This window comes from Ranitomeya imitator, chromosome 9 (assembly GCF_032444005.1).
Source record: "Ranitomeya imitator isolate aRanImi1 chromosome 9, aRanImi1.pri, whole genome shotgun sequence".
NCBI classification, from domain to species: Eukaryota; Metazoa; Chordata; class Amphibia; order Anura; family Dendrobatidae; genus Ranitomeya; species Ranitomeya imitator.
In genome coordinates, this window is record NC_091290.1 from 58,512,218 (window position 1) to 58,524,874 (window position 12,657).

The 12,657-nt window shown below is 44.0% G+C and overlaps 1 protein-coding gene across 1 annotated transcript in view; it reads right to left on the reverse strand.

The window, feature by feature from the left end:
• The window catches only part of LOC138648916 (ras-related and estrogen-regulated growth inhibitor-like), a 167,192-nt gene that overhangs the window by 98,612 nt on the left and 55,923 nt on the right, over positions 1–12,657 (reverse strand). The window contains exon 2 of the mRNA XM_069738897.1: positions 27–83. Within this exon, the coding sequence (XP_069594998.1) occupies positions 27–83 (57 nt within the window). The remainder of the gene's footprint in view (positions 1–26; positions 84–12,657) is intronic.

The window sequence follows — 12,657 nt, forward strand, 5'->3', positions numbered from 1 at the left end:
ATTAGAGAATAAAAAGAGAGACTTACCAAGGGTTGGATCATAATCTCCAATAAACCGTTTAGTGATGAATCTGACAGTAAGTGCTGATAAGAAAAAAAAAGTCTGATTATAAAAGGCACATTAGTGAAATGAATTACTGGCAATATCAGCTCCATACCTAATACACATCATACTACAATCTGTGATTACTCAGAGGACATAAGCATGTACCTTCCCCCCTTCTCCCAGTAATGGTAGCAGACATTTGTGATCAACCTGTCATTGGGAACTGCAATATGAAAGCTGCTCGCCGGGAGCCGACCGCCCCTCTAACATACAGTATGCTCTTTAACTTATACCGGCAGCAGCCATATTATAGCTATTCAAAAACAATAAGGAAACATAACACAGGGGAGCCTTTGGAGGAATTTTCTAAAGACTCACATTTCATGCATTGTTCTCTAACAGAAGCCTTATTAAACAACTTGGTGGGCCCTGAGCTGTCTATGAGACAACACATGGTCCGCTATTTGTTATTTGCCAGTGTGGTTGGCACTGTGAAAAGAACTTCTTACAAAAACATAATGAATCAAGACTTGAAAGTGGAGTTATTGATCGAACCTCTTTATTATGCCAGCTGCATTATGCCAAGTATAATCTCAGGTTTGTGCTGTACACCAGGAGGACCCTCATTACTGCTCAATATAGCTAAATGCCCATGGCAGCTCCCAGACATGGGTCACGTTTCTGAAACCAAGTGCTGAAGATCAGAGAACGGTGTAAGAATGAGCTGGGCAAAGAAAATGTGAATACAGTCAAAATAGGTCAATGCATTTCTAAGCTGTTATTTCTAATTTCAGTTACCTAAATCTGATCAAAAGCTGGACGAATAAGCCCTGACAAGTAAATCTGAGATGTGGCTCATTAGAAAGAAATTGCTAAAACTGGTAAAAGGACAACTCTTTCTTTTGAGATCAGTAGATCTGTCAGCAAACTGACCACACGTCCCATGTCCATGTCTTCAGGAGGGTGGTAAAGTTTATTAGGTATTTATGTGCAAGTAACTAAAGAAATAACAGGTATATTGTATAACGAAAAAATCCTATTGCACTACAGTGTCATCCCAACCCAATTTATTGACCTCTAAACATAGCTCACAATGCAGAGTGAGTCTCAGAATAACCCCTTAAGCCCCAAGGGTGGTTTGCACGTTAATGACCAGGCCAATCTTTACAATTCTGACCACTGTCCCTTTATGAGGTTATAACTCTGGAACGCTTCAACGGATCCCAGTGATTCTGAATTTGTTTTCTCGTGACATATTGTACTCCCTGATAGTTGTAAAATTTATTTGCTATTACCTGCGTTTATTATGAAAAAAATGGAAATTTAGCGAAAATTTTGAAAATTTCGCAATTTTCCAACTTTGAATTTTTATGCCCTTAAATCACAGAGATATGTCACACAAAATACTTACTAGGTAACATTTCCCACATGTTTACTTTACATCGGCACAATTTTAGAACCAACATTTTGTCTTTGTTAGGGAATTATAAGGGTTAAAAGTTGACCAGCAATTTCTCATTTTTACAACACCATTTTTTTAGGGACCACATCACATTTGAAGTCATTTTGAGGGGTCTATATGATAGAAAATAACCAAGTGTGACACCATTATAAAAACTGCACCCCTAAAGGTGCTCAAAACCACATTCAAAAAGTTTATTAACCCTTCAGGTGTTTCACAGGAATTTTTGGAATGTTTAAAAAAAAATGAACATTTAACATTTAAATTTACTTCAGCTCCAATTTGTTTTATTTTACCAAGGGTAACAGGAGAAAATGGATGCCAAAAGTTGTTGTACAATCTGTCCTGAGTACGCTGATACCCCATATGTTGGGGGGGGGGGAGACCACCGTTTGGATGCATGGCAGAGCTCAGAAGGGAAGGAGCGCCGTTTGACTTTTCAATGCAAAATTGACTGGAATTGAGATGAGACGCCATGTCGCGTTTGGAGAGCCCCTGATGTGCCTAAACATTGAAACCCCCCACAAGTGACAACATTTATGAAAGTAGACCCCCTAAAGAACTTATCTAGATGTGTTGTGAGCTTTGAACCCCTAAGTGTTTCACTACAGTTTATAACGCAGAGCCGTGAAAATAAAAAATAATTTTTTTTCCACAAAAATGGTTTTTTAGCCCCCCAAATTTTTATTTTCCCAAGGATAACAAGAGAAATTGGACCCCAAAAGTTGCTGTCCAATTTGTCGTGAGTACGCTGATACCCCATATATTGGGGTAAACCCCTGTTTGGGTGCACGGGAGAGCTCGGAAGGGAAGGAGCACTGTTTTACTTTTTCAGCGCAGAATTGGCTGGAATTGAGATCGGACGCCATGTCGCGCTTGGAGAGCCCTTGATGTGCCTAAACAGTAGAAACCCCCAATTCTAACTGAAACCCTAACCCAAACACACCCTAATCCCAACTCTAACCATAACCCTATCCACACCCCTATCCCGAACATGCCCCTAACCCTAATCCCAACCACAACCCTAATCCCAACCACACCCCTAACCCCAACACACCCCTAACCCTAATCCCAACCCTAACCCTAACTTTAGTCCCAACCCTAGCCCTAACTTTAGTCCCAACCCTAACCCTAACTTTAGCCTCAACCCTAACTGTAGCCCCTAACCTCAACCCTAACCCTAGCCCCAACACTAACCCTAACCCTAGCCCCAACCCTAAGAGGCTGGCTGACCGGTTTCTGGATGGTCTCCAGGACTATGCGTGTGCCTACCTGGATGACATCGCCATCTACAGAGCGACATGGGAAAAGCATCTAAATCACCTAGAGACAGTATTAGACAGGATCCACAAGGCCGGAATCACCCTGAACCCAAACAAGTGTCACATGGGCAAAGCAGAGGTTCAGTATTTAGGGCATTGGGTGGGAAGTGGGAAACAGAGACCAGAACCAGCCAAGATTGAGGCCATAGCCAAATGGCCCACCCCACGCACTAAAACCCAGGTCATGGCGTTTCTAGGGACAGCGGGGTATTACAGGAAATTCGTTCCCAATTACAGCAGCATGGCCAAGCCCCTCACTGATCTGATCCATAAGAACCAACCCCGCCAGGTAACCTGAACCCCAGAGTGTGAGGAAGCCTTCCGCCAGCTAAAGGACGCCCTCACCAATACCCCTGTATTGGCCGCACCCGATCCAACTAAGCGTTTCCTTGTTCACACAGACGCTTCTATGTTTGGATTGGGGGCAGTACTAAGCCAAGTCGGGCCGGACAGCCAAGAACACCCGGTAGCTTACCTGAGTCGGAAACTACTGCCCCGTGAAGTGAGCTATGCGGCCATTGAGAAGGAGTGCCTGGCAATAGTATGGGCACTCAAACAGTTACAACCATATTTGCATGGACGACAGTTTTCCCTCCTAACGGACCATAATCCCCTAGTCTGGCTTAATCGGGTCTCCGGAGACAACGCCAGATTACTGCGTGGAGTTTAGCCCTACAACCTCTGGACTTCACCATCCACTACAGACCCGGCAAACAAAACAGTAATGCCGATGGGCTAAGTCGACAAACGGAACTTGTACCAACCCCATAAACTTCGGTCATCCCCAAACCGATCCGTTAATGATCAGACTGTGTATGCCGATCGCGTCGCTGAAAAGAGGAGCCGTGTTACAGAACCCCCAGCACCAAGAATATGTTATGCTATATATATTATGTATAATATGTTCCATGTGAAATGCATCAGTCCACAGGCTGCATCCCTGGGCAGAGGGGACAAGATATTCTCCTTCTGACCTCCCCCACCTTTGTAATTCCCACAGTTAATACCAGCAGGCTCCGGCCCCCTGCGGCTATTGTAATGTATGTCTGGCCTGCTTTTTCTATTGGCCTGCCCTGTGTATCTGTGTTATATATTCTGTGTCCTGTGAATAAAGGGTGTTCTTTTAGACCTGAAATACGTGGGGTAGCAGTCAGCTTTTATATGCTCTCACGTAATCAAGGAATTCCAGCCAGCGTCCTTCATTCAGAATCCAGCAAAAGCAGAGTGGACCTCCTGAAACACGGGGGTGCTGAAAGAGGTACTACAGCACAGTAGACCCCGTTACACCATGGTTATTTATATCCGTGTTTTTGATCGCTTGCTATTCCACTTTTTGTTTGGCGGTATGATAATAAAGCGTCGTTTTTTGCCTCTTTTTTTTTTTTCTTTACGGTGTGCACTGATGGTGTTAACTAGTGGGACAGCTTTATAGATCAGGTCATTACGTATGCGGCAATACTAAATATGTGTACTTTTATTGGTTTTTTTTAGATAAAGAAATGTATTTATGGGAACAATACTTTCTTTTCTTTAATTAGGAATTCTTTTTTTTTTTTTTTTTTTACATATATGAATATTTTTTTTTTTACTTTATAACATTGCCCCAGGGGGGCATCATGTTATAGGGTCAGATCGCTAATCTGACACTTTGCAGAGCACTGTGTCAGATCAGCGATCTGACATGCACTGCTGGAGGCTTGCAGGCGCCTGCTCTGAGCAGGTGCTTGAAAGCCACCTCCCTCCAGGACCCGGAAGCAGCCCCGCGGCCATATTGGATCCACCGGAACACTGCAATCATCTTTAATCACAGTGTGCTGGGGGTTAATGTGCCAGGGGTGGTCCGTGACCGCTCCTGGCACATAGTGAAGGATGTCAGCTGCGCTGGTCAGCTGACACCGGCCGCGCTCCCCCGTGAGCGCGGCCGATACACTGTGACGTACTATCGCGTCACTGGAAATTAAGTCCCTTAAGTCTCAGGTCACATTGATGGGATAGTACATCATATGGGATTAAGGGTTTGAAGGATATCTGTCAGTAGGATGAACCCTCGTAAGTCGCCTATTATATTATTATTATTATACATTTTTATAGCACCGTTTATTCCATGGCACTTTACATATGAACAGGGCAAATATAGACAAGTACAATAAAATGAGTAAAACAAGGCACACACAAGTACAGTGTAACAACTCTGCTGGCATCACGGCATGGCCTCACATCTCTCACACAATCTTACCCACTGCTCCAGGCCATGATGTGGTTTCTGTTTCATGCCAGCTCCATGTTCTGTGTCTCTGCTCTGTGCATGCTTCATGGCTATGTGTATAGGGGGCCGGCGCCTGAACTCTCTGGTTCTTATAGGAATCAGGTGCATCTGTCTAATCAGTTCCTGACCAATTACCAAGAGGCCTCCTGTATATAGTGCAGCTCCACCCTGTGGTCTGGGCCTGTGCAACTTACTCCCTTAGTCAGTTCTTAGCTGCTGAGGTGCCAGGTCCTGTCTCGGTTACTCTCTCTTGTCTGCCACCCAGGAGGGCGTTGAACCCTGGTCTTGTCCTGTGTAGCCACCCAGTGGGGCTTAGTACCCTGGTCTCTGTCTTGTGTAGCCACCCAGCGGGGCTTCATACCCTGGCTTGTGTCTGTCTCTGTGTCTTGTCTCGTTCCTGACTCTGTCTTAGTCTAGTCCTATTCCACTGTCTGTTTATATCTGTCTTGGTTTGCCTTTTCTGCTCTGTTCGCCACTGTCTGTGGCTCTGCTTCTCTTTGCTCAGTTCTTCCACAACCTGTGCTCTGTGTCTCTCAGCTTTTCCCTCAGCTCTGCTCTCTGTAACTTTGTCCCGCTCTTGGCTCCGCCTCCAGCGTCTCCGCTCTTGGCTCCGCCTCCAGCATCTCCGCTCTTGGCTCCGCCTCCAGCGTCTCTGCTCTTGGCTCCGCCTCCAGCATCTCCGCTCTTGGCTCCACCTCCAGCGTCTCCGCTCTTGGCTCCGCCTCCAGCGTCTCCGCTCTTGGCTCCGCCTCCAGCGTCTCCGCTCTTGGCTCCGCCTCTTGCGTCTCCGCTCTTGGCTCTGCCTTCTCCTTCTCTTCTCTTAGTTCCACCTTCTACTCGTACTCAGCCTCCTGCGTTTCTGTTCTTGGTTCTAGCTCTTGTGCTTTCGCTCTGCATCCGCTCTTACGGTCTTTCTCTACTTTTTACTTAGTCCTCCTGTCTGAACAGGTTCCTACCTGTTTCACATACCTGCCTGCAGAGCGGTCCCTACCGGTTCTTCCTATGTTCCATTGTCTCTGTTGTACCTGTCTGCCTGCCTGTGTCCCAGCCGTGCCCGCCTGTCAGCCAGAGTACTAGCCGTGCCCGCTCCGTTCCTTAGTGGGATCAGCAGCCACAGCCAGACATCACCCTGGAGTGGCACCTGGTAGCTTCCTATTGCACAAGTCTGACCTCACCATCAGAGGCTCCAGCGAACACCTAGGAAGCTACTTAGTTACGCCCCTTCCAGGGAAGTTTGGTCTGTGGTCCAGTGGGGCCACACCCCCGTATGCCCGCGCCAACCAGTCTGGGCGTGTGCGTGACATACAGAAGGAGAGAGGACCCTGCCCGTGAGGGCTCACAGTCTAGTGGGGATGGGTGAGGATATACTAGGAGAGGGTAGAGCTGGTCGTGTGGCGGTTCAGTAGGTTGAGGATCACTGCAGGTTGTAGGCTTGTCAGAAGAGGTAGGTCTTCAGGTACCTTTTGAAGTTTTCCGTGGTAGGCGAGAGCCTAATGTGTTGGAGTAGAGAGTTCCAGAGTATAGGGGAAGCACGGGATAAGTCTTGTATGCGGTTGTGGGAAGAAGTGATGAGAGGGGAGTAGAGAAGGAGATCATGAGAGGATCGAAAGTTGTGTGTAGGTGAGTATCGGGAGACCATGTCACAGGTGTATGGAGGAGACAGGTTGTAAATGGCTTTGTATGTCATTGTTAGTGTTTTGAACTGTTGCCTCTGGGCAATAGAAAGCCAATAAAGGGCCTGGCAGAGAGGAGAGGCTGGGGAATAACGGGGAGACTGGTGGATTAGTCGGGCAGCCGAGTGTAGGACGGATTGGAGCGGTCCCAGACTGCTAGAGGGGAGGCCAGAGAGTAGGAGGTTTCAGTAGTCGAGGCTGGGAATGATAAGGGCATGCACTAGTGTTTTTGTGGTTTCATGGTCAAGGAATGCACGGATCCGGGAAATGTTTTTGAGTTGGAATGGGCATATAGATCACAGAAAGCTGAATATCAGGATACCTTGATATTTGCTATCCAATGTCTTATTCCAGAGAAATCCACATTTTTCTTAGTATGTAAATGAGCTGTTAAGATCTATGGGATTGACATGGATCTCCCTGAGAATCTGCCTCCAGAGCTTATTGTAAATGAAAGGGAGAGATACCAGAGTGAGACATGTAGATCAGGAGAGCAGACTGCCAGTCATTACATGTCTCACACTGGTAATGCCTCATTGTCATTTACAATAATCTCTGGGGACAGATTCTCAGGGAGATCTATGTCCGGCCCATAGATCTAACAGCTTATTTACTGTATATATTAAGAAAACGTGGATTTCTCTGTAATAAGGTATTGGAACGCAGATATCAAAGTATCATTTTATTCAGCTTGCTATGACCTATATGCTATACAAAAAGAAACACGTTAGTGGGTCTTGGACTGCGGCAATGCAAAATCAGTTTATTTATGTGAAAAATGCTTGTATTGTGCAAAAAGTAGTAAAAAGCTTTATTATATTAATAATTCACTGAATACAGTTAACAACATCTTTACTATACAGCCGATGCCACAAAAATAAAGCCAGGAAAAAAATGTCCAAATTGTAGTTTTGTTCAGTCTCCACTCCTTCACAGAAAAAATGTAAAAGTTATTGGATACATCATACTGAAAAGAGTTGTAGTAAAAATAAAATTTACCTTATAAAAACACAAGCAGTTGTACATAAAAGGAGTGGGCACATAGGTACTGGAAAAAGTATGTGGCCATTTGTCACCTCGAGAAGACAAAGTTGCCAACTGACTAGTTCCACCCATCAGTGCAGATCAGTCTAAGACTGGTCTACAATGCATGGACTGGCCGTGGGTCTCCGGACCGGAAAATCCATCTGCAGAATTTCGTAGTTTGCTAATATATCCTATTGATCCCAGCATCAAATGTGCACAGGCTGGAAAAGAAATGATACAGAATTACTTTCCTGGATTGAACGTTTCTGCCAACCAGTTAATGCAGAAATGTTATAGAAAGGTTGACGGCTCGCACATTCCTTCCTGTGGCTGGATATATGAACCCTGTACATCTCACAGCCTGCCAGCACAATCTGCCATTTATCAAGCCGGGAATCATCTGGTCACTAAACAAGGTCACTAAACAAGACATTTGTTGCAATGTTTACAATGTTTTTGGGACTTGGTCACATTATTTCTCTTACAAATGTGCTCCGCTTTGTCCTACTATTGTCATTCCATCTCCATCAGGCTCAGGTCACACCTGTATTGTCAATTCTGGAATAAAAGCAAAAAAGAAAAAAATTGAAGGAATGCTGGATCCATGACACGATGGGCACTAGCGGTCGCTGATGCACCCCGTTAACTTAATGCGTTAATACTAATAATGCTTGCCAGAGACAAATTAAAGGGCCTCTGTCAACACCGAATGACTGTTCAAACCAAGCACAGGCACTCGGTGCTTCATGGCGGCCAATCATTTATACACACCTTCCCAACTGCTTGTTTTCCCTCAATCTCCACTCCCCCCTCTTCTTTGATTGACAGCTCTCACTTCATAGAATCAGAGAATGTCTTTCCATTGACATTGGCATTTTGTCTTTTACCATAGATCGTCACTACACTATAACTAACTCTTGGAACTGTTTTCAATCACAATTTCCCCATTTCCTAAAAGGATTGAAAAAAGAAAACTGCTAGGTATGATTCTTAAAAACTTCATCTGCAACGGGACACGATGTGGAGTGTAATGACTTCAACTTTGACTGATAATATAGGTGCGCAAAACAACTGTAGTTTGTGACACACACACTTTGTGAGGTAGGCAGTCACCGTTAAATGTCGGGATAATTTAATATTTTATTTGTTTTTTTTTTTTCAATACAAATTATTACCCTATTCCCAAAAAGAACTAATAAGGAAATGCTAAAAATCCTTAAAACACCATTGGCAACAAGCAGTATGGATGTTGGATGTCAAATTTGACTATTAATATAATAATAAATTAGGAAAGGTTTGCAGCCTATACACATAAGTAGTAGCGTTTTCACTAGACTTCTATTCATCAAGAGCATGCAGACATCCTAAAGTGGTGAAAATTGCATAAACTCATCTAGCACAATAGTTACTTAACCCCTTAGTGACCAAGCCAATTAATGACCAGGCCAATTTTTGCAATTCTGACCACTGTCACTTTATGAGGTTATAACTCTGGAACGCTTCAACGGATCCCGCTGATTCTGAGACTGTTTTTTCGTGACATATTGTACTTCATGTCAGTGGTAACATTTCTTCGATATTACTTGCGATTATTTATGAAAAAAAAAGGAAATATGGCAAAAATGTTTAAAATTTTGCAATTTTCAAACTTTGTATTTTTATGCCCTTAAATCAGAGAGATATGTCACGAAAAATAGTTAATAAATAACATTTCCCACATGTCTACTTTACAGCAGCACAATTTTGGAAACAAATTTTTTTTTTGTTAGGGAGTTATAAGGGTTAAAAGTTGACCAGCAATTTCTCATTTTTACAACACCATTTTTTTTAGGGACCACATCACATTTGAAGTCATTTTGAGGGGTCTATATGAAAGAAAATAATGAAGTGTGACACCATTCTAAAAACTACACCCCTCAAGGTTCTCAAAACCACATTCAAGAAGTTTATTAACCCTTTACGTGCTTCACAGGAACTGAAACAATGTGGAAGGAAAAAATGAACATTTAACTTTTTTTTGCAAACATCTTAATGCAGAACCATTTTTTTTATTTTCACAAGTGTAAAAACAGAAATGTAACCATAAATTTTGTTATGCAATTTCTCCTGAATATGCCAATACCCCATATGTGGGGGTAAACCACTTTTTGGGCGCACCGCAGAACTTAGAAGTGAAGGAGCGCCGTTTGACTTTTTCAATGCAGAATTGGCTGGAATTGAGATCGGACGCCATGTCACGTTTAGAGAGCCCCTGATGTGCCTAAACAGTGGAAACCCCCCACAAGTGACACCATTTTGGAAACTAGACCCCTTAAGGAACTTATCTAGATGTGTGGTGAGCACTTTGAACCCCCAAGTGCTTCACAGAAGTTTATAACGTAGAGCCGTGAAAATAAAAAATCGCTTTTGTTTACACAAAAATGATCTTTTCGCCCACAAATTCTTATTTTCACAAGGGTAACAGGAGAAATTAGACCACAAAAGTTGTTGTGCAATTTCTCCTGAATACGTCGATACCCCATATGTGAGGGTAAACCACTGTTTGGGCGCACCGCAGAGCTTGGAAGTGCGCCCACCATTTTCTTCTGCCTGCGGCCAGGAGGAGCAGCAAGAGGATCCAGGGACACAGGTGAGTATTGTAGGGTCCCCGAATCCCCCTATTTCTCTGTCCTCTGATGTGCGATCACATCAGAGGACAGAGAATTACACTTTACTTTTTTTTTTTTCCGGTCGCCGGTAAACAGTTAATTACCGGCGATCGCAAAACAGGGGTCGGTAAAACCGACCCCGATCATGCTCTTTGGGGTCTCGGCTACCCCCGGCAGCCGAGACCCCAAAGACTCTCGCGGGGCCGGCCGGCGGGCGCACTGCGCATGCGCCCGCCATCTTGAAGATGGCGGCGCCCACCGGGAGACACGAGGAGCATCGGGGGAGATAGGTGAGTATTGGGGGGCCACCTGGTACCCCTTTTCTGTGTCCTCCGATGTGCGATCACATCGGAGGACAGAGAAATTAAAAAGAGATCGCGGTTTTTTGTTTTTTTTGCGATCGCCGGTAAACGGTTAATTACCGGCGATCGCAAATGCGGGGTGGGTTAAAAAAAAACCCGAATCATGTTCTCTGGGGTCTCGGCTACCCCCGGCAGCCGAGACCCCGGAGAAAATCGGCCTCTGGGGGGCGCTATTCACGTTTTCCACAGCGCCGTTAATTAACGGCGCTGTGGTTTAAGTACCCTTAGCGGCCGCCGTTAAAAGGCATATCGGCGGTCGCTAAGGGGTTAAGACTAAAAAAAAACCTTATAGTGCTTGTCCGGCTTTATCCTACAAGTCTGTGGACCCTCACAATAATGGCGGGCATGTGGCTGCCACTATGTGATTTGCATATATATAATCACATGCTTACTAGACTCTATCCAACCTCGCTCAATGCAAATATATTGAGCGAGGCCGGACAAGACTAGTTGGAATGTGACTGATAGTATGCAAATGATTTATTTGCAGACACATGACCCTCTGCTCCCGGGGAAACCTCACAGCGCACACAGCACACGATCTGAGGATTCACAAGTCTGCAGTTACATACAGTGACTGCAGACTTGTAGGATAACGGCGGAAAGCCTTCTTAAATGCTTTTTTTCTAATATTTATAATCCAAACCATTTAATGGTTGGATTTCAAAAAATGTTGGTTCTAAGCGATGGAAATCTGATCCACTCGACAATTTTGCCAGTCATCCACAATAATGCAAGGTCTAATTTAGTCAAATAATAGTTTTCTGCTATACGAACTGGAGGTGAAGAATAATTTTTAAACCATTGATATTTTCACCAATATTTTCCACATTCAAATGCAAATGTATTATTTGTCCTGTAGTTCCAGTATTTTTGCATTGTTCACACCACAAGGTATCCCAGTTGTGGCGAGCCCAATGCTATATACTGTAAGTACGTTACAAAGAAAATAGAAAAATACTGATGGAAACAGTCAGGGACTGATATAGCCCCGCTCATAGTGAATAGTAGAGCAATCACAGGCTTATCACGTTCCTCTCTATGTACTAATTACCCATCTACAGAGACACTCTATTTTACCACATCCAATCCAGATTTTGTGAATAGCTTACACATTTTTTGATCATCATGCATTTAATTAATGACAATGTGGTGGTGGGGGGGAAGGGAGGGTGAGACAAATATCATAACGCACCATAGTAAAACTCAGGATGGGCCACACTTCCTACTTTTGTCATTGACTTTGTGCATGTAAGGGTTCACTTTCATCTCAGTAAGAAATGTCTGTCCCACATCTGAGACCCTCACCGATTGTCAGTATAAAAAAGGCTGCAGCTCTGCTTCACTATTGCATCTCTTAAAAGGAATCTGTCACCAGGTTCTTGCTAACCCACGTGAGAGCATCATGATGTAGTGGAAGAGACACTGATTCCTGGGAGGCGTCACTTACTGGGTGGGCTGTTTGCTGCAGTTTTGATAAAGTCCCTCTTTTATCTGCTGCACATTTGTCTGTTGTAATCCAAAAAAATCCTAAATTGCCATAAAACGCAACAAGGAAAAAACACAATGTCTAACGGTTCTATATTTCTTAAAATAAATTTTATTAATAATTCACAAGATAACTTTAGATATATAATACTAAGATGCAAAAACTTCCAATGTACAGGAGCGGATAAATATACATTAATAATAGCTTGGAAGTGAAGGAGCGCCGTTTTACTTTTTCAACGTAGAATTGGCTGGAATTGAGATTGGACGCCATGTCGCGTTTGGAGAGCCTCTGATGTGCCTAAACAGTGGAAACCCCCCACAAGTGACCCCATTTTGGAAACTAGACCCCTTAAGGAACATAT